General features: G+C 42.4%; 1 protein-coding gene across 2 annotated transcripts; it reads right to left on the reverse strand.

Annotated features, from left to right (window-relative positions):
* Positions 1-795: 795 nt before the first annotated feature.
* git1 (G protein-coupled receptor kinase interacting ArfGAP 1) lies at positions 796-26,847 on the reverse strand. 2 transcript variants are annotated; one of them, XM_061072780.1, is made up of 21 exons: positions 26,764-26,847; positions 26,392-26,662; positions 22,579-22,712; positions 22,102-22,214; positions 21,012-21,117; positions 20,546-20,632; positions 20,297-20,427; positions 20,059-20,153; positions 19,939-19,981; positions 15,502-15,550; positions 14,951-15,023; positions 14,210-14,307; positions 13,187-13,298; positions 12,587-12,711; positions 11,432-11,584; positions 10,018-10,362; positions 8,157-8,237; positions 7,650-7,723; positions 6,432-6,608; positions 3,608-3,671; positions 796-3,471 (listed from the first exon to the last, which is right to left on the reverse strand). In XM_061072780.1, exons 2-21 carry the CDS (start codon positions 26,441-26,443, stop codon positions 3,256-3,258), a joined length of 2,328 nt encoding a protein of 775 aa, XP_060928763.1. In that variant the 5' UTR covers positions 26,444-26,662; positions 26,764-26,847; the 3' UTR covers positions 796-3,255. The 2 variants fall into 2 exon arrangements, with proteins under 2 accessions (XP_060928763.1, XP_060928764.1); XM_061072781.1 differs by having other exon boundaries at positions 7,662-7,723; positions 26,392-26,847.
* Between the last annotated feature and the right edge of the window lie 757 nt (positions 26,848-27,604).

Below are 27,604 nucleotides of genomic sequence, written 5' to 3' on the forward strand. Positions count from 1 at the left end.
CCCCCCCCCCCACACCACACCACACCGCTGCATCCTGCACCTCATGTACCTGAAATAAAAAACCTTTGGAAGAGAGGTGCATCATGTGGATCCTACTTCATCCAGCTGGTGTTTGAGAATAGTGCAACTGAGACCACACCTGAATCAAACATGTGCTCTCATTTCCTGTGGATTGTAATAGGATCAGTATTTGCTGACACATGAGGGGGGGGAGGTGGTACCTCAGGATAACCACACCCACAAGTATCGATGACGTACAGTCGGTGTGTCAAGAGCGGAGGAAGAGAGAGTGAAGATCTGGCCAGAAGCTCACTTGAGCCTACAAATAGACATAAATATCTCACAAACATAATTCTAACATATAGCTTAATATAAAATATAGCATGAAAATATACGTTCATATATATGGCTCTACTCTAAAACTTGGGCAATCATGATTGAGGGGACAAGCTTTTCTGCTGGCCCCGATGTGTGTTTGTGTGTGTGCAAGTAGTTCTGTAGTTTCAGCAGTCACAAGTAAAACATCACTGTAACTCAGCCAGTCATAAAAAGAGATGATGATGATGATGTGCAAAGGCATTCAATATCAAACAATGATACATTTCAAGAGTCTTCCGAACATGATTTGTTTTGACGGGGAACAGAGACAACGTTCAAACTTTGTCCTGCAGAGACAAAACTGCACGAGCCACAGAGGAGCACCGACAGGCCGACGCCCCCAGTGACCATCAGGGGAGGGAAAGCAAAGACTGAATGTGAATTAAGTGGACAGAGAAGTGCTGAAGGCTCCAAGTGTTAGGGACAAGTTGGGGTTTAATTGCTTCTTGCTAAAAGGCAGCGACACAAGGAAAAAATCAAACATTGAGATGAGCGGTAAATGCCGTTTGAAGGACGACGTCATCGTTTCAGGAAGGTGAATTTCTAAATGCGCAGAATCCTTTGGAGCGACGAGCCAAGATTATGCAGACGAGGTCGATGCAAGAACCAACTCTGAGAGCTGCAGACACTTTGAGAAAAGAGCTGCAGAATCATTGGAGAAAGGTAAGAGGTGAATTTAAACAAGATCCCATCTGAAACCTGAGTTACAGGTGTGACCCCATCGGCACAGAACAAGGTTTTAACCTACAATAGGTTCAGTGAGCTATCTTTGAAAAGCCAACAAAAAAAAATAACACTACTTTGTTCCCAATGCTGTCTCCCATGAGAGACGGTGAGCTAGAAGTTCAAACTTCTGAGGCCCGAGTCAGCAGGACTACAGTGGCGGTGGGCTTGTTTGTGCTCGCCACAGTGAAAGTAACACATGGCAAAGTAAATCAAGCGCACTCTTGAGGTTTCAGAAATTGACTTCAAATGAGCAAATTTTTTGTCCAGTTGACTCGATCTGGTGCTTTCCACAGGTCGACCTAAAGCTTCACGGTAGGGTTGGTAATTTGTTTCTAAACAACCTTTTATCTTTGTTTGTTGAAATCCTCTTCACATCCCGAAAGCCATCAATAAATAGTTGTTTGAAAAAAAGAAGAGAAAAAAGCCGGAGTAACAATATGATTGGCTGGCGTACCTGTCTGTTACTAACCAGCCTGCCTCCCTACGTGCACCCTGCCTGTGCATGAGTCTTTAGAAGCGGAGACATGCATAGCTGAAGCAGAGGCTACAGCTAGAAGTTAGCGAGCCAGTCCAAAAAAGTTGTCTTCTAGTTGTTGTCAAACAGTGTGCGCTTTGATGAGAGGGCCGATGGAAGAGGGTGAGATGGATCGCTTCCTAAATGTAGCATGCTGCTCGCCTTTCCAGGATTACCAACCCAAGCTTTGACTGCAACATACCAGTATCTCTGACAAGCATGGCAACAAACGTTTGACTCAACGTTTGTTATCATTCATGTAAATAATGTTTGCTATGAGATTCTGAGATGATTCCACTGGTTCTATTAGAAGAGGCAAATAAAAGAGTAAACACCGAAAGAGCATTTTGATCCAGATCCTGTCATAATGCATCAAGGGGTTTTCAATCTGACAGAAAATCTAAAACTGATCTCCCAAAAATCAAACTCCCCTTTGGCAACTTTTCGACCCCTTGGCCACAGGACAAATTATGACATGAAGAAAAAAACCTCAACCGTCACCCAAAAACAGAGCGCGAGAGAAATGTTGAGGACCATGTCACAGGTTTTTCCTTCTTTTCTTTTCGTGTGCACGTTGGTTTAAATCCCAGTAAGAGGTTGAGCACATTACTCCCCACCTGTCTCCCTGTTCCAATAAATGAGAATCATATTGAGACAATGAAATAAAAACATACATAAACAGTTAAATCAAGACGAGTCAGTAAAAATATCAATACAAAAAGAACAAAAAAAACAATTGGCATGATAAACAACAAATAAATCACAATTATTCCAGTGTAAGTGTTTTGTTTTTGTGAGTCAGTAAGGTTTGTCCTCGGAGGTGCAGACCAAACCAATCTGCAAAAAAAACAAAGAAAAAGAGGAGAGAGGAGAGAAATTCAAACATGCCAGATCACGCTGTGTACCAGCGACAATGTAGAGAGAGAGAGAGACGGGGGGGACAGGTCGGAGGAGAGCAGGAACCCCCTGTTAAAGTTAACCCACGAAAGACTATCTGGAGAGAGAAAGAGAGAGAGAGAGAGAGAGGCATCAAAGGAGCAGGTGGGAGAGGAAAGCAGAGGAGGACGGCAGTGGTTTGGGGTCCATCACGCTCTGCGGTGGTCGGTCTGTGGACCTCCCTCTCTCACAGCTGACACTCCCTCTCCCTCTCAACCACGATGGGGGGGGGGGAGGGATGACAACAGACAGGTGAGAATAAATAAAGCCGTTTCCACCTCGGGATCCAGTTCTCTGTACATCACCACCTGTGTGTTTCACATATGCTCATCACATTTAAACAGTTAATTATACACATCTGATTCCAACTGTTGCTCCGCCCTCTATTTCCCATGTCGGTTCCCCCCCGCTCGTCCTCCCCGGCTTTCACTTCCACACTTGTGGAATTTCTCCTTTTTCAGTCCTCCTGTTTCTACTCAACCATGAGCGCTTCCATCCGGTTTCGTTCCCATGCATTTTCCAAACTTCTCTTTTCTTTTTCATTCTTCCGTCACTCCCGTCCTCCCATCTTTAGTGTGATCACATTATCCGTCTTCGTCCCTCTCCTAGAAGCCCCTCCGTTCCCTCTCAGCCCCCCCCCATGCATTGATCTGTTCTTTCATCCTCTTCCCTCTCATCTATCCATCCATGCATTAGTTGGGTCACTGTTTCTTCTCACGAGTGGTGATGGTGACCAGCTGCTTGGCGGCCTTGGCGATGTCATAGGCGCACTGGATGACCTGCTGAGTGAGGAGCTGGTAGTCCACCGGGGGGGCGCCGGGCTCCGAGGGCACCGCTTTGCGGCACTCCACCTGCAGCCGCGAGGCGCTGGAAGCCAACAGCCGGAGGGAGGAGTGGACTGCATCCAACGCTGGACGCTGTGGAGAGAGAAAGGGAATCAAGACCGAACTCAAACAGGGGATGATGAAACCAGACGGAGGAAGATAAAGGGAGCAGCACCCAGACAAAGAAGGAGAAAAATAGACACAAAGGGAGAAAGTAGAGGGAACTTACTTTTGGGAAGAGTGAGGCCATCTCAGTGACAGCAGAGTGGATCTTCTCAGAACATGGAACAAAGCTGAGGAGGAGAGAGATTCATTATTTAACTCAAAGATTGAGGCAACACAATTTCACAAAGAACTTGTTTAGTTCAATTAAAACTAACCCTGGTGTGTTTTTCCTTTTAAGTAGGGTCAGTATTTTACGCCCGCCAAGGTAGTTCTGTTTTTATTACTACTAATAATAATAGGTTTATATTTATAAAGCACCTTTCACGGGACCCAAGGATGCTTTACATATGTTTGTGAGGACAAAACATATAGTTAAAATTAGAGCTGTCAAACGATTAAAATATTTAATCGTGATTAATCGCATTTTGTCATAGTTAACTCGCGATTAATCGCAATTAATCGCAAATTTGTATCTATTCTGAATGTTCCTTCATTTATTATTTTTCCATAATTTTACTTTCGTTTTAATGCTCTTATCAACATGGAAAAGTGGATTGGCTTGCTTTATGCAAATGTTTTATATTATTGAAAAACAACATTGCCAAACAGGGCGGTACAAAATAAAATTATAAAGTGCACATTTCAGGTAAACAAGGACTCTCCCTATAGTGCAGTTAAACCATAGCTTAATATTTTCTTTTTTTCAAGTTTGCTGTGAACATAGCAGTCAGTCCTCTTATTTCAGAAACAATGAACCATAACAGTTAGGTTACCAATAAAAGGTAAGCCTACTACTTCTTTGCTTTAAGCTAGCTACTCAAACAGACAAGCAACAAATAACAAACAAACAAAATACACAGGCAGGTGTCGGCCTACTTTGAAATAAATGAAACACACAACTTTGTAGGGCTATTTGAGTCCTCCCCTTATTTGTGGAAAATGTATGAAATAAGAAGTACCCTATTTTTAAATAAATAAAAACATATAGCTGCAGCCTAATAGTGTAACGGACTGGGTTTATGTTTATGTTTGGTTTTGACGTATGCTCAGTAAAACACTGTTGAAGGAGCGCTCTGATGTCTGACGGTCATGAAGGGGTCTGGGTGGGACATGTGACTGTTTTAACCAATAGGATGGGGGGATCGGGGATCAATGAGGAAGTGAAGTGTTGATGTCTGCGAGAGACGGAGTAACAGCGAGAGGTGCACATGTTCGTGTAGAGGAAAATACCAGTTACTAAACCACGAAGAAGTTCCGTGTCCTGTGGGACGCTACAATAGCTTTAAAATATATATTTTAGGTGGCGAAATATTAAAACAAAAAGCGAGAGCAGGTCAGACTGGAGGCGAACACAGATACTGAAGCTGCAGCTGCAGCTCTGCTTTAACTCGAGTTAAAAAAATTGACGGCGTTAAAATGGGTTTGCGTTAACGCCGTTAATAACGCGTTAAACTGACAGCCCTAGTTATAATACAAGTACAGAACAGGATAGAATTTAGCAGCAGGGCAGAGCATGAACTTGTTTGTTTGCCTGTCTATCTGTTAGTTGTGCAAAGTGTATTGGCTGGTTTACCACATTAATTGGAGAAAGGAGGACATTGGTCACGAAAGAACACAATACAATTTGATGCAGATCCAGGATTTTTTTCTTTATTGTCTTTAACAGTGCGCAGATTAAAATTTTTTTTGTTGATTTCTCAAAGAATAATTAATGGATCTTATTGAAAAAACACGCATGTTTAGGAGAGTGATTTTAATGAGTGTGTGTAATATGGTGCAGATCCAAATAAAAAGGTGAAGATCAGGTATCAGATCAATGTAACATGCCTTGGCCAAGGTATGTACTCTACAGATATCCACTCTAGTTTTTATAGTAGACATGTGATTTGTCCTGAATTCGATGGTTGTTGAGGAAGTCATCTTCAAATACAAGGTATGTAAACAATATATAGTTTCCTGCAAATGATTTAGTAACCATGGTTAAACATATAATATAGCCAAATGCAGACATGCAGAACGCAGCAGGGGTTCTCTGCTCAGACACTTTCAGAACAACAACAAATAATCCCTAGGATTCTAGTGAGGGGTGAAGCAGCAGGCCGAGGCAGGAAGTAACGTATTAATTCCGTATTAATTCTGAGATCAACTGATTTGTTTACAGTACATCGACACAGGTGACAGTTCTCTTCACCACAAACTCTTTTGACAACTTCATCTGTGTCTTCTCCGTGTGTGACAACACTTTTTCACCCAGATATATATATATAAAACCTTAAAAAAACAAGAAGAATATATATATATTTATATTCTTAATTAATATATATATATTTATATTCTTCTTGTTATTTTAATTTGTTAATTCATTTTTCTGCTGACTTTATACTAGGGGACCAACTGCAGAGGCTTTCACTCTGATGTTCGCGTTCACACACCACTCCCACAGAATAAATGCGGATCTCTGGAGTTCAGAGTATGTCTGAAATCAGCTAATGTAAGTCAGCAAATGTGATCATCAGAGACACTCAAAATGAGGTGAAACTTCACAGTGTTGTGTTTGTAGTCTTCGTTGTGTTCGTTAGTAGTTCAACAAGTGCATTAAAAAGTTTGTGACATAGTGTTCCTTCAGTAATCCTTCATTATGCTGCAGAAAGAGAGAATGCCTTCCTATCTCCATCTGTGACTTGCTGTTGGGCTCAGGCAACAAATTCTAATTGAAAAAGAAGTGGTGGTGCATGATTTTCCTGTAATTCAATTTGTTATTCAGTCAGGAGGTTCAGGTTGCACTTGTCAGCAGGGACGTAATGAGAAGTACTATTCATTTTACTTCAGAAAAAATGTGATCCTTGTCTCTTTTCCCTCCATCTCTTGAGTGTGTGTCTGTCACTGACCTGTCATGTTTGAACTCCTGGGCGGCTCTGAGCAGCTCCTGGATGTTCTTGGTCACCTGCTCAGTCTTCAGTATGACGTCCTCTGTACAAGGCAGGGTGGGGTCGGGCTCCCACGTCTCCCCCCCCCCACCGTCCTCAGAGTCCCCACGACCCTCCTCCTCACTGCTGCGGCCCATACTGAAAATAATAGTAATAATAATTCACTTTACCTATACAGCACTTTTCTAAACATAGTTCTTCCCAAAATGACTAAACAATCAAATTAATATTTAAAACCAATTAAATCAATTAAAATAACACAGAGACAGAAGCTTTTTTTAGAGACGTTTTAAGAAGTTCACACTATTGCAATTTTTAGCCCAATTTGCAAGTCGCCTATAACAACACTGATCGCACTTAATCAGCAGTCGCCGATCGCTATGTGTGAACTTTTCAATACGCGTTAAGAGAGACTTGCTGGTGCATTGCAAACATTTTGCGGACTCATATTGGTCCGATTTCCAGCCTGCTGAAACTCTAGTCAGCACCAATTCCAGCCAATCACAGCACAGGACAGGGTGATGGTGGTGGAGGTACATGTAGAGGTGAGGTGACCCCTCATTTGTAACACTATGCATGTCTGTAATCCGGGAAAACAAGTAATAACCATGTTTGTAATAGACAGAGAAACATAAACTCTGTACAGCTACATCAGGCTCTAGTCAGGTTTGGACACAAAAAGCAGAATGCCTGTCGGGTTTGGGTCAGGCTTGGTTAGTTTTCTCTCGATCTTGGACATGTTCTGAGAGAAAAATGCAGCCTGAGCCGCTCTCTATTCTGTAGAACAGTAACATCCACTAAAGCATTTCTCCTCTCCTCCCGCCTGATGTGTCATTTTGTAGCAGGATGACACAGAGAGCAGGTAGAGCATTTGGACTTTCTGTGTCTCTTTTGTGGGTGTTCGTGATCAAACGTAGTTTCGAGGACAGACGTGCAAGTCAGAGGTTTCTCCTCGTGAAAGATCATGTAGTGTGTGACCCTCTGTCGGCAGTCAGTCGTATGAACGCACAACGACTGCAAGACTCCGGATCACAAGACAGCAAGTCATGCTCTGTGAACAGCACTACGATCTGACGACTTCAGTGTAGTTTGAACTTGGCTTACAGAAAAGAGCTGACTGTCATAAAAACTAGATATAAAGATAAAATAACACTCATCCTTGTGTGTACAGTGACTTGCCGTGAATCTGACCTTAGCGAGTGGTCATATGTTTGTGTGTTGTCATAGTCACTGTCTGTGCCGCTGCCGTGCTTCTGGGGGGAGAAAGACAAAGCAAAGATGATGTTCCATCATTACATTCATCAAACGCTTCACCAAACCGCATGTGTTGTTCAACCCCTCAGAGTTCAAGAGATCAGACGTCCTACACAGGTGCAAGCATTTTCCCAATTTAAAGCTGCAGATAAAAAATGAAAAGCTGCAGATTTTCTGTTAGTTGTGGTTGCTTCTCTGGAAAAGCTAATTATGCAGGAATGTTTAAATTTGCAGCCAAATATCATCTTTAGTCTTGACTTTTCTCACATGACGTGAGGGATTCACTGATTGAAATTTATATAATCCACATTCCAGGCCCTTGCAATATTTGTCAGGGACTGATTATGATAACATGTAATCTCAATTTCCTGAGTGGACCGAGAGCATGATCAAAAGAGCACAAATCCATCTATAAAAACAGTTAGAACAAACCATGTATCTGCCCATCTCTGTAGATCCAGACAGATGATGGCCTCCATACGACACTGGACCCCCTGTGCTACCCTTCCTTCCCTGAGAAGAGAGGAGCAGACAAGGATGGAGAGAAAAAGAGATGGACGGACCGTGATGAGATGACACATTAAAGATTTGCAGAAACAAAATAGATGATGAAAAAGGAAAGAAAAAGAGAGGGCAGATGTTTTTATAAACTGTCGAAACACAATATGAAGGAGTCAGTGAGAGCAGCACCAGATCAACTCAGCAGCTCACCCATCGTCCTACAAAGAATAAACGACTCTACAGTTATCTAAGACTGAAATTCAAAGGTCACGCGGCTAAACTAAACAGTGTTGAAGAGCAACACATCACACAAAGCATCTAAAATAGACTACAAATACTACAAACTAATGTTGATCTCCAGTGTTCTAATGCATAATAAGCAGAGGTGGTGCACAGGGGGAGAATCCAACATTTCGAAGACGAAATGACAAACAATGGAATGACAGACAAAATGCTTACATCCAGAGGATGCACGGCTGCACTGCAGTGAGCAAAGGACAGACAGGTGAAGACACAGACAGACAGAAAGAAAACAAACAAACAGGTAAATCTTGGTGTAAGACACAGTGAGCTGGACACTGACGTGTTGTCCATTGAGGGCTTCTGATGATCAGTGATTGTGTGTGCAGCTGCAGCTACAGAAATAGTTGCTGCAGATGAAATGCTAATAAACTCTCTGACAGATCCCTAGATGTCTCTTATACTAGACATTTTAAGCCTGGTTAAAATGTAGATGGATGCATGTGGCCTAAGATTGCAGACATGCATGGTGAGAGATCCGATCACAAGTACTGAGCCTTAAATACTCCTGTTCACAACTCTGTGATTAAAATGACTTCTGGTCAAATATCAATTCCCTGCACTTTATAAAAACACATTTTGATCGCATGCGTACAGATCTCAATACACATTCGGTTGGTTCAAACATGCACTCTTTTGATCAGATTTCTCAGGATTGATGTTAGTACAGTGCCAGTCCTGAAGGGGATTGGATTGTGGTTGGAATAGGAGTTAATATATGTTGAGCAAAATTTGCTAAAACTGAAATGCAGAAAAAAGGACATTGGAAGAGATGATGAGTACAACTATTGAACTGAGTGCTTGTTACTGAGAGACGTGGATGAGACCAAGCAGACCAATCACTGTCTGGTCTGCCTCACCACAACATGTCTAGGGAGGTGTACATCAGGCTGCCGCATAAATTATGACTAACACTACAAGGTTGATTCAATACAAAAAAAAAATTGACCTTTGCAAGGATATGAACAATTTTTTGGAGATACTTGTTTCTCATCTACATCCCCCTCTTTGGGTGTGTGTATTTGTGTGCATCTCCAGATTGAGTAGCTCTACAGGAGCAGGAGAATTACTTGGAGGTCAAAAAGTGTTAAAAATGTCAAGGTCAAAGGGTGCAAAGCAGGCTAGAGATCAGAGCATCACAGGGGTTGCTAGGCAACCAAACAGTCAAGACAATCCCTTTTTCGTCCATCTTTCTCCTTAAGGTCCCACTTGTGCACTTCCTCACTTCTTCCTTTATCCCGTTAAAAGCAAAGATCTTTGTCTTTAAGACAAACCAGAGTTACAAGTTCACATTTAAAAGAGGATCGTGCACAACTGGACCTTTCAAAGAGAAGGACCGGGAACTGAGATGCAGGTAGAAAGAGAGCTGAACGGGAAATAGAGAGATAGGATTGGACTGTTACCTATCAGTCTGGCCAAAAAGAGTCAGGGGTCAACAGGGCCACCAATAAGAGGGTGGGAAGTAGAAGGGGCCGGGGATGTTCTAACTTACGCTGGATGTGTTGAGTGGCTGCAGGCGGGCTGCCAGGGAGTCCAGGGCTGGGGGGCCATGGACCTTGGGGCCGGGGGCCGCCCCTGGCTCGTACATAGAGAAGGCCTGGCGGTCTCTCCGGTGGGGATGGGAGTGGGGGGCCACGGAGGAGGTCACAGAGAGCCCCGGGCTGTCCGCTCCGGGCCCAAACCCACCCAGACCCCCTCCACTTATTCCTCCTCGCATCACACCCCCTTGCCAGTGGCCTCCCCCCCCTCCACCATGGCCCCCTACCCCATGGCCGGCTGCCCCCCCAGCCTGGTGGCCCCCCCGCAGGGCACTGTTCTCTGTCTGCATCCGTGTGATCTACAGGAGAGGATGGAAGGAGGGATGAAGGGAGGGACATGGGGAGGTTGAAGGGAAGGGAGGGGCGGTAACAACTGAATGGTCAAAAACAAGCAGCGACAATCGCATGTACAGTAAAAAACTCATACAGGGCTTCACATTTTAAGTCATTTCAAGGACTGGGGGGTGGGGTTGGGGGGGTGGGGGTATGTAGGATTAAGACGTTTCAGTAGGTTACATGGCGAGGCATGGATTAGGTCATGGGGAAGCGGTGGAAGGAGGCTACATACCTGTTTATATACATGGTTGGCTTTAAAGGGGTCAGTGAGGAATCATGTGGATTATGATGGGCACTGATATTATCTTCACTACCTTCTCTTTTGACACCATTATTTGTTATTTGCTTTGTCTCTGTTTGCACACGTGCGTGTTTGTCTCAACACTCTCAACACAAAATTCTCTGACAATGAAAACCGAGAATACATGAATGAATCATGGGTCACGTGAGCTAACACTACCAGCCACCAATTAATATATTAAGCTAATGATGACTCACAATAATCCAACAGTAGCACCCATGACTGCGCTAACACAACTGAACCAGAAAATGACAACTAAAATGAGTACAGGCATTTTGTAGCAGCCTAGCTCCGCATGAGACTGACTGCTGCTTTGGCTTCAAGATAACACTGAGACGCTGTCACCAAATGCATCTTCCACTGACAACACTGTTGGAAATTGACACCCTGTCACGAGAAATATATCAGTTTGAAGAGATATTAAAATATTAACTTGTTTCTCCGTCACCCTGCCGTTCATTCTCCCTTTGCCGACTTGTCTTTGTCACTTTGTCTTGTGTATTTTCAGTACAGCCCTGTCATCTAGGCATCTTCTCTAGTCCAAGCTTTCGAAGAAACAATTCATGCAACCTGTCATCTCTCTTTTCCTTTGAGAAAGAATTTGAATGAAAGATTTACCAAGAGTCTCTCCTGCTGCATTTCTCAACATTGGTTGAAGTTTAGGACAATTTCACCCTCTGCCTCTTTTTTTTTGCCGGTCTATCCTTTCATCCACTCTCCGTGCTCCCTACCTCCTTTTGAAGCCGCCGCAGCTCCTCGCTCAGGTTGTTGTTGACTTTCATGAGCTGCTGCACCTTGGCTTCTGAGGAGGCCAGGGCCTTCTTCACCTCGAGGTACTCCTGCAGGGTGATGGGACCGTCTGACAAGTCTGACGAGTCCATACTCTGGATGGATGGATGGGACAAACAGACAAAGTGAGGTACAAAGTGAGCAAAGTGAGCAAAGTGATTTCAGGACAAATATCAAATATCTTCGTGATTCATTTCACTCATTCGCAACATTGAATGTTTGAAGTTCTTATACTGGTGTAACAAGAGGATAATGTACAGTATGAATCAATGCTCTTGTAGTTAGTTAAAAACAGAGCTTATTACTGTGTGAGAGGAAGGGGGTGGCCTGCAGCGGAAGTACTACAGCTGATCACACTTGTAAAGACAGTAGAGCCTTAGTTCTACTCTCACTACACTATCCACCCCCACTTCCTGTGACCCTGGAGCACAGAATGCACAGACGCAGTCCCTAAAACTGAACCACTATAACAACTCTCATCTACTATTTGTCAGAGATCTTTGTTTAAATGTAATCCACCTCCAACCCAATCCATGTCTATTATACTCGCATACCCCCACTTAATACATAAATACAATGACATTTATTACCAACCCCATAAGAAATAATGAATGCACATATTTCAAGTGAGGATTTGGGAGTGGAGCCTCTGTCAGTGTTTTGAAATCTGAGCTAAATAAGTGCACAGGAAAAGGAGATAGTGACTGGTTGAGTTGTTGTTTAAATTGTTTCTACCACTTCTGCACCATTTCTCCTCTTTTTCTCCGTTCCCCCCCCTTCAAAACACACACAGTCCCTCTGTATGAACAATGCCTCTCTGACAGTGACCCAGATTAGCGGATGATGTCACTCAGGAGATATGTGGCAGCCCTGACTGTGGCCACTCCCCGCAAAGCATGCTGGGACAAGCAGTTTTAAATAAATAGGAGGACAAGGAAAGGCTTTGCTTGCTATAAACTAGACACTTTGTGAAAGGAGCAAAACTGAATTGTTGGGTAAAAGTGATTGTGTGTCAGCATTTGTAGAGTTGTGTATTTGTAGGTTTCTATTATGCATATTATTAAAGCAATAGTTGATGTTGTAGGTAAGTACTGTACCTTTGCTCGGTTGCTGCGTTGTGTGTTGTTGTTGTTCTGGGTGGTTAGCTCACTGTCTGTGTCTTCATCAGATGCTACGCTGTCATAGTCATGCTGGTCATCATCAATACCCAGGTCCAGTGTGTCTGGCAAAGAGAAGGTTCTCATTTATTACAGTTATTTGAATACATACAATATCAGTCCCTCTCTTCCTTCTAATCTCTCTCATTGGGAGTTACTAATAAGAAGTCCTTTATTAGTCCCGGAATGGGGAAATTTGCAGTGTTACAGCAGCGGAAGACATCACATAAGTAGCATGCAGTACTTGAGTGAAGGAATATAAAGATATAGAAATAGAAATGAAAAACTAAATAGGAAGAAGTTAGAGAGAAATAAAATGCTCAGAGTGAGCGGGATCTGCTGCAACAGGCGGCCACTAGGGAGACGCCATCTTACATATCATGAATGGATCCCAAAAACAATAATTCCTATTTCTCTTCTTTACTAAATTGCTGGACTGGTCCATTCTTCCTGTTGCAGCTTGCAATTATAATCTAGTGCATCTAAAAAATTGAATATGCTTTCCAGTGCTCCAATGCTGTAGTGAAATGCACCACTGACCTGTAGGGCTGCTGAGACCTTTTCCCTGCTGTCTCCTTTTAGCGTCGCTCAGGATATCGATGATGAGAGTGGCAAACTCCCGAGCATTGAACCGGGCCAGCTTCTGACGGCCCTGAGAGAGGAATGAGTCAGGACTTAACGACGTGGATTATTATGTAAACACATGCACACGCTGGCGGGAGCTTCTGAAAGGAGGTTAGTCTTATTTTTTTTAAGTTCTGTCTAGAGTTGAGCCGTATGCAAAAACAATCCAGCCCACAGTCAGTGCTTCACCGCCTGTGTGACTGCTGTGGTCAGCTACCATGTGGAAAAACACAGTCATACTGAGCGCTGGCAGCACACACATACACACAGAGAGAAATAGAAAGATAAACTGTGCAAGCACACTGGCGTGCTGGCCTGCTTGTATGAGAATGAAAAGGTCATTTTCCATTGACTGTACTGACACGAGTCTGGAATCACTACACAAAACCATGTGCATACTATAACACACAACTTCAGAAGACAAAAGAAGGTAAAAAGTTCAACCCTAAATGTGACTCCCACCATAAATAGACTCAACCACTGTGGACCACACAATCATGGCTGAGCTCACGTGGCGATGTGGGTGTTTTTCAGTTGGTGTTTAAAATGTTTACACGACTGAGACACTCCAATGAGGGAATTTCTGAGAGGACATGTGGGATTTCTCTCTCTCACATGGTGAGCGAGGGATAGAGTAGACAGAGAGAAACACAGATGGATCTTTCCTCCTTTCTCACAGCTGAAGACCATCCCTTGTCAATTTCACACTCATTCTTGGCTTCTCCCCCCAAACACATGGACACAGGCTGATAGACTTAAGATATCATGAGGCGCTAAATTTTTTTGTTAATGCTTGAAAGTTTTTTAACATTCTTCTCTACTTTCCCTCAGTTTGTCATCATCTTCAGGTCAGAAATATCTGCAGTTTCCTATGTATGTGTGGAACAGCCAATACTGATGTGTATGAGGTTGTGCATGTGTGAAAGTGTGCATGTTTACCTGGTTGCGTGTGGCAGAGTATTCAGGATTGACTGGTAGGAAGGGCACTGCGCTGCGTTCTGTTACCAGAGTGCTGTGGTTCTGGGTCGTAAGCCACACTGGAGACACAAATATGAAGCAAAAAATAAGTCTGTGTGTGTGTGTGTGTGTGTGTGTGTGTGTGTGTGTGTGTGTGTGTGTGTGTGTCTTTAAGCCACATGGTCGTTTTGGCTGGAAAATGGGCAGTCAAACATTCAATCCATCCACCCACACATAGAGACATAAACAAGTACACTAAGAGAGAGCCTTTAAAAGTGGATTGCAGCTCCTATAATGCACTGCTCTGAGCACCTCCCACTGTGTGCAGCTGAGTGTATGTATCCTTGCCACTTACCTGCAGTGCTTCTGTCAGAAAGCACAATTTGACTGCTGCTGAAGAAAAGGGAAAGAATAAAAGGAGAAAGAGCGAGGAAGAGCAGAGGAGGAGGAGGAGAAAGACTCAAGAATTTCTGAGGCACTTCCTCACAGCGACTCTCCTCCTCCCTCCCTCACTCCATTTTGCCTTCCTCTTCAACAGTTTTCTCCTCACTCACTTTTTTGCTCTCCGTAATCTCAACATCTAATTTCTCCAATTTCTCCCGTTTTCTCTAAAAGTTCAGGTTAACAAAATCTTGTGGAGATTTTTTTATATTCCTTTCAGCTTTCAGTTTCCAAACATGGGTAAAAGAAAAAAAGAGTAAGTATGTAAGGGATGAGGCTTACCTGCATCATTTTCTCTGCGATCCACCTCATCGTAGACATCCATCGCTAGCTCCTCAAACAGCCGATTATTGAGCTGTCACATGTAAGCAAATTGACCCGAGATATATCAATATGTACAGTATGTATTTGTATATTTGTACATACCAGGTATAACAAACACCAGTGTGACGAACAGAGCAGAAGAGAACAGACTTTATAAATGGAGCCAGATCAATATGGATATTTGGCGTTCAATGTTGATACCAAATTTAGGAATTTAAAAAATGAAATAAAACCAAGCAAAATGCATTGTTTATTCTGTAAAATAAAACTTTGCATATTAAATTGTAATAACTAGCCATTAGGTCTGGGTTTTTATTATGAGCACTCTGTGGGGTGACACAGATGGCTCTGGAGGGGACGGAGATTATAATGGCATGAAATGGTAAATCTGGCTGTTACACCAAATGGCTTAGTCTATTGTCTGAATTTGACCTCACACCTGTCAGTAGAATTGTAATGTAAATGTTGAACAAGCCAAGAGTTTAATATCACATTTTGACCCAACTCACCGCTTGGAGCTTCTTCTTGGCAGCCTTGGCCAGTTCTGACAGGTCCAGGCTATAAGAAACACAGAGGATGCGGTTCAGAGTGATATGGTGGAGCAAAGAGACAGGGTGGTCAATGTGGAAATGGGAAAAAGGAGCAAGACGTAAGGACTGGGAAGGGTGTTTTGCTAGAGAAGGGGGACGGGAAGAGGGAGGGTACATTGAGGGTGGGATGGGTGTCAGATCAAAAGGTCTTAATATAGCTGTGAGTGTTACATTAACCTTAGAATAACCATCTGTGCAGTCCCAAGGACAGGGTGCATTTGTGCTTTTAGTAGTTAGATGTATATTGTTAAATATCAGCAAATGCTTATGTTAGTCAGAATCTCATTTTTTCTTACAATATGCTGCTGTTGACCTATTCCAAAGATATAAAAGATACTTGTCAAAAGTTTTATTGAATTATTTGATTTTTTTTTTTTTTAATGTAGACGTATTCAAGGATATGGTCACTGAGGATATATGCTTATGTTAATGAATATATGGAAGTGGCTCCTGTGATTCTCCTGAGCGCAGCAACACCTTGTTACTGCGGGGGGCCCTCTTAACCTCTCCTGCCTATTAACCTCCAGTATTCTATGGTTCTCAGAACTGACTGCAACTTTGTTTTCTCATGATAACGCAACACACAGCTGAAGAAGACATTGTTCAATGAAACATCAGGGAACTCTACAAAAGATGGGGTAGCAGAGGGGTGGTGGGGACAGCAATGAAGGACAGATTTCTGGGACACAAAAGGAACAAGGAGAGTAAAGATACCTCTGTGTCGGGCACTTAGGACGAGCTCTGGCTCCACCAAGCACAGCGAAATGGAGAGAACAGAAAACGAGTGAGAAAAAGAAAGAAACAGACAGAAAAAGGGGCAAAGAAGCCACATCAAAACAGCTTTAATTGTTATTTTCAAGAGGAACCATTCACCAGAAATAGATGCAAGTGGAGTTAGATGGCAGCTCAGAAGAAGATCCACATATGTAATAATACACTTTGAGGTGTGCCTGGTTAAGGGTTGATCTGTTGAACAATGGTATCTGTGACCAACGGATTTCAGTGCGATCGCAGGTAGCAGATGTCTTTGCATATCTAACAACGATATTTGGTTTCTTTATGACCCGGGTCAGAAGACAAGAATTGAATCATTATTAAGTTACTTTTTACATTATTCAGTTTGATAATATACATTTGTATGCATACATAAATTGATTTCCTCAATCCTCTTAAAGTGGACCAGCATAAAAGGGACTCTGTTCTTTTTGCGATAACATTGACTGTTCATTTGAAGGAGGACACAGTTCTCCATCTGGCCCACTTTAGCTATGAATGGGACTCAGTCTGCTCTCGGTTCACATAATACCTAGTTCACAGTTACACAGATCTTTACTGCTTTGGATTATGGGTACTTTTCCCTTGGAACAAGATGGCTGCTGCCAGACTTGTCTTATCCACATTCATGTAGTATTTGGTTAAATTAGCCCACAGGGATAGAAAAAGCCTGTTTAGACATAAGGATTATAATAAACCTACTAGAGGTGGGAATCTTCACTAGCCCCACCACGCGATTATAATTCACCTGTCCATGATTTGATCACTATGCATCTCAATGCATCACTTCCTCAATTTTCTGGTATTGCACATGGCTGCTTTTTCATCGATTAAAACAATCATTCTGATAAATCTGAACTTCCTTTGTATTTAGAAAGTGCCCCCCACTTGTCAATAGGGATTTGGTTATGCACTCAGTGCTTTTGAATCAGTGATTCTCCTCCTCTGCTCTTTTGTAATCACTCACTGTGTCTGAGTGTGTGTTTGCATGTGCGTGTTTGTATTCCTCTTCACACAAACAGACAATCACATGTATTTATTTATTAATCTATGACGTCGGATCAAGAACCCGGATCAAGCGCTGTGCGCTTCGCTTCTTATGTGTGGCAAGTTTAACCTTGACCGTTTATTAGCAGTGAAATACGTGTCTCATAAACTCAAAAGCGAATCAAACAAACACAATTTATATTTCAAATACTTTATGTGTCATAACTTCTGATTAGGGATAATGTCTATTGTTAAAGTGTAAAGTGAGCGCAGGTCAGTGAGGAGGAAGGGAACAGGAGACTGCGACACTCAAAGACGACTTGATCTATGAAGTACGTCTGTCCTGATGCTGTAGCAGCGTCAGAAATAATAATGCAGCTGTGGGAAGCTGCTACAAAATGAATGCAGCGTAAATCTTGAATTGATTTTGTTCTGTCACAGTTCAGGTTCACTTCCAAACAATATCAAAACGCGAAGCAAACCTTGAGCCCTTTATGTTCACAAAGCGAATAATACTCAGCTGAGTTTCTTTGAAGTGTTTACATACGCACAAAAAAATCATGACTCATCACTCTTACTTCGTTTGGAGGGCAGAAAAGGACCAGACCAAGTTACTACTTGCCTAACACTAACACTTACACAAACCTAAACCTAACATTAAAACATGTCTTCTTCATAATGTGACCGTGTAAACAGATTTAAGTCCCCACAACATGAGTAATAACTGAACCACACACACAGAGGTTGGCGCAACTGTCCTTCGTTTATAATGACTTCCATTCATTGTGGACCGCCTAAACAAAATTATAACCCTAACCTTAACCCCATTGCCAATTTAGCTCTAACCTTAACCTAAGTAAAATTCCCATCTAACCCTTAACTTTAACATGGACCTAAGAAAGTATGTTTTCCCTCATTAGGACCAGGCTTTGGTCCCCATGAGGTCTACTGGTCCTGAAAATCAGAGTTTATGCTGGAATACGTCCTAAAGAGGTAACAAAAACAAATACACACACAGATACATATACACACGTCTGACCAGCACAGACCTCGCAGAACCATGGACACTGCTATTTGTTGTAAGTATAGACAGATTACTTGGCTTGTTTACTTTTATAATCAGACACTAAATATGTATTCCTGACAGAGATGCACAAGGCACTGTTTGATTATTGTGATGATGTGAAACAATGTCTTGTTTGTGACGACACATTTATTGGGTTTAATAAATCATAGCACAACATTTATGTGTAAATTTGACAGATTGTATTTGTTATCCTATTCAGGCTACATTTTTTTAAAGAAAGAGAGCAAGAGAGAAAGACCTCATAGAGAGTAGGCTAGATACTGAGCCAAGTGGCACTGAACTTGATTTATCGTGGGCTGACTGTGCACTTCTACACCTCTCAAATAAAACCTGTAGATTAGGATTAATAAACCGAGCACAACCTCCAGTACCTAAATCATCATTGACATGTAATAGATCAGATCGGCATTTAGAACAAACATCTTTGATATTGATGGCAAGAACCTAAGTTATCCTACTCCTTTTTTGGGTGGAGTTACATATGCTATGATGCCACCCTCTGGTCAGAACACTAAACTGCATCATTATCAATTACCCCATGGCAGGCAAGTATAACAAGGCCCTGTCCCAATTCACTTCGCCACTTAGCCCTTCCCCTTTGTTTGGTCCTTGGCCGTGAAGGGTTTTTTTTGTCCTATTTCTGTATGTGATGTAGGGTTAGTGGCCATCTAGCCCTTCAACCACCCCTTCAACCGTAGTGTATTTAGGACCTCGATAAAAAAACGAAGGGGAAGGCAGAGACTCCCAAATGCTTCCCCAGTGGACGAAGCGAATCAAGATGCCGACCACTGCGGGTAAAATCTTTACAAAAATATTAAATCTTCAAAAATAACCATGAATATTTGGTTTTAAATCAAGCTGAATATATTAGTTAAATCCAGCAGAGCATTAAAATGTCATTGAATCGCTGCGACAAACATTCAGGAAAATCGCTATACACAATTTCAAAACACCTGTAAACCGTGACGAGTATACCTTCATTACACCGTGTCTCGAATATGAAGTTTGAAAGAAACCTTCCCCAAAAATGTTATTATTATGTTTCACTGTGGGGCAACGGTTTCTATGGACAGGACCAACATTACATTGATATAACAAACACGCTGACTAACTATGTATTGATCAATGGATAAATCTGTCCCGTCAGTCCTGCAGTTGTCAGATGTGTCTCTATTATAGAATGGTTGTTCATATAATAACGTTAGTTTGAATTGTTTGTCACTATAATAACATTGCTTGGATGCTGATGACATAGTGACTGTTGTCCCAATTCCTAAGGGAATATATTCTACCCCTAACGCTTGTGGCTCTGTTTGGAGGGGGACACTCCCAGCGAAGGGCACTTCATATCTGGGGTAGGGCCAAGGGAGGGGAATTATTAGTACTAGGCACAAGTCAGGTTCAGTGATAGCACCAAAGATAGTTCATGCAATCCAGTCACACCATGCACGTTTCAACAGAGTGTTCATAGTCATCTGAAGAGTAATGTATAATATCATGGTCCATACCTGTCTGCCATTTGAGGAATGATATAATGGCCATTCTTGTGATCTGAGGAGAGGAGAAGAGAGATTAACTGTTATGCTTTAGGGCATGTGAGCTGCATGTGAACTGGTGCATAGAGTTACCTGGACGCCGTCCACACAGGTAGAAGGCTAGCCTGTCTGTCAGCTCATACTGACACTCCACAAGCCGCTCTGCTAACTCTATGTGACCAGCCTGCCTAAAGAACACAGAAACAGATTATATTTTCTTTTTGATTTGAACCTAATTGAGCTCTTACCCATTTTCACACAGTTGGTTTGAAATTAAATTCCATTTAAATGCTAACTGTTATTCTTGAAGTGTGTTTACACTGTCTTGTACCTTGCATAGTCCATAGGCGTACGTCCGTTTATGTCGGGTGCTCCAGGGTCTGCGCCATACACCACCAAGAGCTCCGCCTGCAAGATCTGGCCTGCCTTGGCTGCTACATGGAGTGGGGTAGTGCCTTTTTCCTAGAGGGTCAGGTACACACACAGAGAGTCAGGACAGGAGGCAGGGCATGAGGAGAATAACTGAACAGACTGCCTAAGTGTCAGATGGAATGAGGCTGCAAGCATATTTGGTACTGACCGGGTGGAAGAAGTTGGCCTGAGCACCGAGGGACAGGAGCCGAAGACATGTCTCTAAACTGCCCGTTCGCACACTGGAGTGGAGTTGCTAAAAGAGACAAGGAGGAGTGGCATTTAGGTAAGAGAGAGAGAAAGAAAGAGATGTGGTAAAGATTTAACATCATGGCGAGACAGAAACAGGCAGAGTCCCCTCATTAGTTCAGTGGAGCTCCACAGCATTAGAGATCATTATGTCCTGCTGTGAAATTCAGATCACTTCCTGCCAGAGGGTGTTATCACTGAGTGTGCATGTGTATGTGCACGCACACACACAGACAAGTATGCATGTATATGTATGAGGTCTCCCTCTAAAATTAACATCCTTTGTGCTTACACATGCTGTTCTACAGCACAGCTATGTCTTTATGGACTAATTAACCTGAACTCATAATGCATTGCCCCTGAGCTGTGAAATACCAAGCCCTTACCTTACTGAGGTCCTTGGTGGTGACGCCATCATCATCGCGGCAGGGCAGCTTGTGTACAAAGGCCAGCATCTGGTATTTGGCTCTAATGAACTCTGACTTAGTGGGGCTGCACAGGAGGAGGTAAGATGGTTAGAACAAATCCACACCTCACAAGAAAAACAGCTCCATTTAATGATAAAATACAATACTACAATTCCTGTTAATGTACCCAATAAGTTATGCATCAATGCATGCATTAAATTTCCTTCATTTTCCAAATGCCCTTCAGCATCATGAATGTATAAAAGATGTACGCACAATGTTTGCTAGCACAGGTCCCTGTGAGATGTGAGAGCGGATACAAAGTAGGGGAAATGGTTTGAGCTTTCAGAGACTTTAGATAGGGGCACTTCATTGTGATTTCTATTGATGAATTTAAATCTGTTTTCGAACAACTGAGTTGCATTTTTTACTTTAAAGTAGTTACATCTTTGATTTATCCTTGAATCTCTTTCTGATTCTTTGTGCTAGGTGAAAAATAAAAATGAAGAACCCACTCTCTTATCAAATAAACAAATACATGTCTTGAGAGAAGGAGTAAAAGGCAGCAAGACTGCAAGACTGCACATTCTCAGCAAATCACAAGAGTCAACATTTTACTTGATAATTATCTCCAGAATGAACAGGTCCGGCTTCTTCCACGTAATAATAAATGTATGCAATACAATACATTCAGACAGTCAGTAACGTCACTCATTTACCCTGCAGGTCCAATTTTTGATCTCATGCCCTTTCAATAGCTAAATCTAAACTAAAATAACACCATGCTGGCAAAACATATGCTGTATGTAATTATATAACATTACTATGAGAGCAGGTCATGATAATTTACTAGAGTAATCCATGACTACAAAAAAACAGTGTGGAAAGCATTAGTAAAAAAAATGTGCGCTATTATGCTTCACTAGCGAAAACACCAATTATGTTCAGAAAGATTATGTAATCTTCCTGCACAGCACAGATAATTTCTTCCAGCAAAGGTGACAGAGGAGAAGAAGGGTGTGTGGAAGTGTGGTTTTGTGTAATTCTACCCTGTGGTGAGTATACTTACTGGACTTTGTCCTGGGGGTTGGGTTTCCTTCGACCACTCTGCACCTGAGCAGGGTCCAGGAGACTGTGTTCCCATATGGAGTTGGCCCCATTGCTGGCCAAGGTCTGAACCATCTGAATCACACACACGCACAAGCAAACACACACAGTTGTAACCCATTGGTGGAACAACATGTACATTAAAATTGCTACCCTGACAACATCAAAAGATTATAGTTGAGTACGTCCACTTTGCAGTTGAAAAAACCTAAGAAGAAATATGAACATGTCTGGAGCCAGAATTGATAGAGAAACAAACGAATGTTTGTAAAAAAAATAAGAAGCAAGAAAACCTGTGGATTAGCATTCTCTTTCTGTAGCAGTTCTGACATTCTGTGTCATTATTCTGGGTCTCAGGTACTGCATTTGCTTTACTTTTATTCGAATCCTTCCCTGTTCCTATGTTATTTTCCATCACTCCTCCATTTCTCACCCTTACCTGCAGTAGTGCTGGAGGCCATCCGCTGTGCCTCAGGTGCTTGACTATGGAGATATGACGCCCTAAGCTGCGGTGAACTGAACAGCATTCATCACAGATCAGAACCCCTCGGTTGATACTGGTCCAGCCGGGGTCTGACAGACAGACAAGCAGAGGGAGGTTACACAGGATTTATAAACAGGCAGTTTGTGCTGGTCAGCATTTCAAAGAATCTTAAGTGATTCAACACAACATTAACTAGTAAGGGCTGCTTGTAAAACTCCTCCACTTCTTCAAATAAGAACTCCTTCAATATCCTAGCAGTCTAATGTGCAAGTTACAGTTTACTCTGGTGCCATTTTCCTCAGAGACATATACTCCATCTACAGTTTAATAACATGTCCAGGCTTCCTTTAAGTATAAGTCAAACATGTGCTCTGTGCAGTAGTAAATGTTTAATGAAATATGTAGAATGCATGTACACACAGATCAAGAGCCATTAAGATGAGAAGTAGCACTGAGTAGTAGTACTCCAATCAGATTTATAAATCTTTAAAATTCAGCGAGGTACATGGATGGAAAACAATTTGTTAACACAACCGCATTGAGATTAACATAATTTCTTCACAAAATGTCTTGATGGTCACTAGGATTATATGTAGAAGAGAAGAGATACATGAATTATCATCCAGTCTATGGGAGTTGTTTTAGCAACCTTTTGAAGATTCAAGATACATATCAAACACCTGTCTCAGCTGAGCTCAATTAATTCTATAAGAATAATTTAAACCAAATCACCTCAGTATTGTTCAAAAATTCAGATAAAATGTGCAGTAAACAGGTCTGAAGGTTAACACAAGTCAAAGTTTTACTAAATATTAAAGCAATAGTTGGTGGGAATTTTAGGGAAAATAAAATTCAAGACATTTCAATTTCTGATAAAGTAAAGCTCCCTAAAAAATGTTTCTCCTGCATGTGCATACACAACATGAGTCATATTTTTCAAGAGGAAAATACGTGTGACAATGAGATGAGGGTTGGAGGGGGAGACGCTGAGGCTGTTGTCAAGTCTGCTGACACTGGCAGACGAGTCATAAAGTCTGGGTCATATTTATGCCCTCAGGACCCTGATGTGATGAGCAGCTCACAGCTAACACAGTCTGCAATCATAACAAATATATGCACACTAACATGCACTTGATGCATGCACGACAATACACACATCTACTATCTACACACTCTTAGGCTGGGATAAAACGGTCAGGGCTTAGAGTATTAATGGAGCTAAAATGGTCCATCATCAGATGAACTGACATTCTGCAAGTAATTTGGCCTGCACAACAAAAGTACCAGCAGACACAGAAGTGTTTTGGTAATAGCTATAGCCTAGTTCAAAACAGTAGCCTGTAGTCCTTAAGGCCAGACTGCAGCAACTTAATTCCTAAATCTGTGTAATAAATATAAAAACTCCCACAGGCTATGCTATATTCTTGGCTCGCTGGATCAATATGAGGCTACACAATTAAGCTATTAGACCTGGATAAACTATTGGCAGCAGTGCATTGGCCAAATCTGCAGCATGATATAATTTAGCCTAAAGTTGGCCTAATTCGTCAATACAGCATTGACATTTGTTTCTGTTACCGTCACTCAGGCCTGCATAAAAACATGTAGTTTAATGAGTAGTTATGGTAAAGGATAACGTTTCAAATCCGTAAAATCTCCTGCTGAAATACATAGCAAGTTAAGTGTCTACACCTACATTTATAAGAGGTTGATTCACACATAACCATTTTAATGGCCATATGCAACATGTCGGTCCACATGCTGGTCTACGACACCTCAAGATTGATTTCAATTCATACATTTATTCATAAGTGTCACGCAATAATCAACTAAACACTGGTCACAACAGAGACAGCCTTGACTTCACAACACAAGATGATACATAGATTCAATGCCACCATCAAATAGGTCAAAACACTTACACAAGAGCCTCCGTTTCTGACACAATTGCATGTGTGTCCAATAAAAGAGCCCACCATCATGACAACATGATTCATTGTTGCTATAAACCCGGCATATTGCCATGGCATGACATTAACACTTCCAGAGGCTTGGCTTGGACTGGAAGTATCAGTTGTCTTTTGTAGCCATGCCACGAAGTTATCCCCCCAGTATGACACAAAGCTGGTCGTAGGGAGGTGGCCTGTCACCAGTGGCTAGGTCAGCATTTTGTACAACGCACTGCGTGTGGGTGCATGTCGTCAAAAGGAGGGGCTTCATGTAGAGAAGAAATACACAGCCAGGAACAGCTGCATGGACAAACTCGAGCACAGACAGTGATTTTGTCTGAGGAAACCCATGTAAATTGACAGAAGTGATTTGTCAGGGATAGAACATAGTGATTATCTGTAAGTCGCTAAGGAAATCAATGAAATTGGTGATGGTCAGATTATGAAAAGCAACAGGGGGGGGGGCGGTGGGGAAAGACATAAAGATGCTGCTGAAGTGAGAAGCTACATGTTCAGTAGAAAGTAGGGATTAGGGTTCATGTCATAAAATCAGTCTTTGTAGCCAGCACGAAACTGAAAACTATTTTTGAACATTAGGGCCCTGAAGCTTACAGAGTTTAACACGGGCACCCACTGAATCACACACACACTGAATCACACACACTGAATCACATGCACACACACACACACACACTGCTGGAAGGTGGAGCAGCTGTGAAGTGAGCCACTGTTGAAATGCATGTACACATGAATGAATGCAAATAACACAACACACGTACACGCACTCACACAGGAGGAGCAAGTGAACATGAGGGCATTTGAGGCTGCAGCTCTCCTTACATCACATTACAAATAAAAAACAACAACAGATGGGGTAAAGATGTAAATCGAACCTGTAAATATTGCAGCAATCGTCCCCAACCAAGTCAAACAGAAGCACACTGATAACTAGTGTGTGACAGGTGAACTTAAGCCATATTCATTCTGCTCGTCTTCTTGTTGAATGTGGTTAAATTTGCAGCTCAGTGAAACCTTTCAAATGAATTTACTTCTGTTAATTCCCTCAGCGTTAGTGACAACATTTCAAAATCATATTGTTAAACATGAGGGTAAACAAACACCAGCTTAATGAGCAACTTTAATGTTTTTAAATGTGATATGTACGCTTGTGGTCAGACACTGCTGGTGAACCGACTGGCTGCTAGCTGACTGGTTAGCAGCAACTTGGCGTTGAAGCAAAAGTTAGCCACAAGAGCTAACGCCGTAGCTAAGCTAGCAGTGTTAGCCAGCGACACAAACTCAGAACCCCGCAGTCGTGCGCTGGCGATAACACGGGGGGTTTGAATAAGAATGAAAGTGTGCGTTAAATTCATTGATTGTGAAAACACGCGTTTAACACAGGCTCGCCATTCAGCGGGTCAACATCGCCAGCTCGCTAGCCAGCCTAAGCTAACCCATGAAGAAGAGTCTACCATGAAAATCAAAACAAACGTCTCTCCACCCGGCGACATAAATCTGACAATCCCAGCTTCACTGCAGCACACAGCCCGGTTCCCCTCGCCTGTGCCTCAGTCACACACCCGGGAGGTTTCTGCAGCTCGGCGGGGGAACCTTCGCTATGTTTCCCGCTGTGATAACGCCTATTTTTCACTGTTTATTTTGGGCCTAAGCGACGCCTGGAAGCCCTGGCCTCTTTCCTACTCCGCGGAGCCGCTGACAGTGACAGCAGCCCCGGCCCCGTTGTCCCGGCGCGTCGCCCCCTCGGCGCATTGTTCCAGCGCGGTGGTCTATTCGGATTTGTTTCCCCCCCCCCCCTTACCTGGCGCACTGCAGTCGGCGCAGACTTCTGTCCTCTGAAGCTTCCTTGACATCTCGGAAAGTGGCAGAAACTGAGAGGTAGATGTCCGCGGTGATGTGGCTGCTCGCCCTCTTCCCCCCGAGCTGCCGACCGACGTCTGCCGTCAACCGATGCGGCCCCTGAATCCCCGGAAGCCGGGTGGTGTGATCGGCTCTTCCCGGCCAGCTGACAGTTGAATTTCCCGTCTGTTCCTGCGGTGTCTTCGCCCACGTTTCACCGCTGAGCTCCAAGTCTGCAGCGAAGTTTAGTGGACATGGTTCATCTGGCTGCTGGAGTGATCCACCATGTCTGAATATTTACTCAAATCTGTTCACCGCATTGCCCGCAACTCACCGAGAGACGGCAGCTTTCTACCTGTCAGCTCGCACACATACACACGAGCACACAAACACACACACTACACAAACACACCCACACACACTGTCATCCCTGCAGCCCACTGGGGCAGGGAGTGGTGAGGGGGCAAAAGTAATCCAAAAGGTGCAATGCATTTCACATCAACACAGATAATCACAAGTGCAGAACAATACATTTACTTGTATCATCTTGGTGAATTGGTTAAATATTAATATTTATTCCAGATATTTTTTTGGACATCTTCTTAAAGGTCCAGTGTGTAAGATTTAGGTGAAATGGATCTATTGGCAGAAATTGAATATAAAATATTCCTGGTGATGTTTTCACTAGTGTGTTTCGTCTAAATTATATGAATTTCTTTCTTTACCCTTGAATACTCCCTTTATAACTTAATACTTTATATTTACATCAGGAGCAGGTCCTCTCTACGGAGGCTGACATGTTTACAGTAGCCCAGACTGGACAAACTAAACCCTTTTGAGTTTTTATTACAACTGAAGGCTACCAGGTTCTCGCTGACGTTTGGAATGGGAGGGTGAGGTGAGGGTTGTTCATCTGCAACTTCACCACTAAATTCGACATACTGAACCTTTAAGTTACCCTTGTCATTAGACCGACAAACAAACATATATACATAATATCAGAATATAATATATATAAATATATACATATTTTTGGAATTATGGGGCATATGATACTTAGTTTTTTTAATTTAATGAGAAGGGCTAATAATATATCAAATACATTAATATATGTATAAACATATAAATATATATATTATATATATAATAACTAGTAGTATAATTATTGCTGTTGT

Source organism: Limanda limanda, chromosome 6, assembly GCF_963576545.1.
Source record: "Limanda limanda chromosome 6, fLimLim1.1, whole genome shotgun sequence".
Classification (NCBI taxonomy): Eukaryota; Metazoa; Chordata; class Actinopteri; order Pleuronectiformes; family Pleuronectidae; genus Limanda; species Limanda limanda.

Coding starts and splice junctions, on each gene's coding strand:
- git1 (XM_061072780.1), bottom strand. CDS start 26,443: ATGTCAAGGAAGCTTCAGAGGACAGAAGTCTGCGCCGACTGCAGTGCG. Junction 13,299..14,209: donor ACTCTGCCACACGCAACCAG/GTAAACATGCAC, acceptor TTCCTCTCTCAG/GGCCGTCAGAAGCTGGCCCG. Junction 12,712..13,186: donor AGGTCTCAGCAGCCCTACAG/GTCAGTGGTGCA, acceptor TCTCTTTGCCAG/ACACACTGGACCTGGGTATT.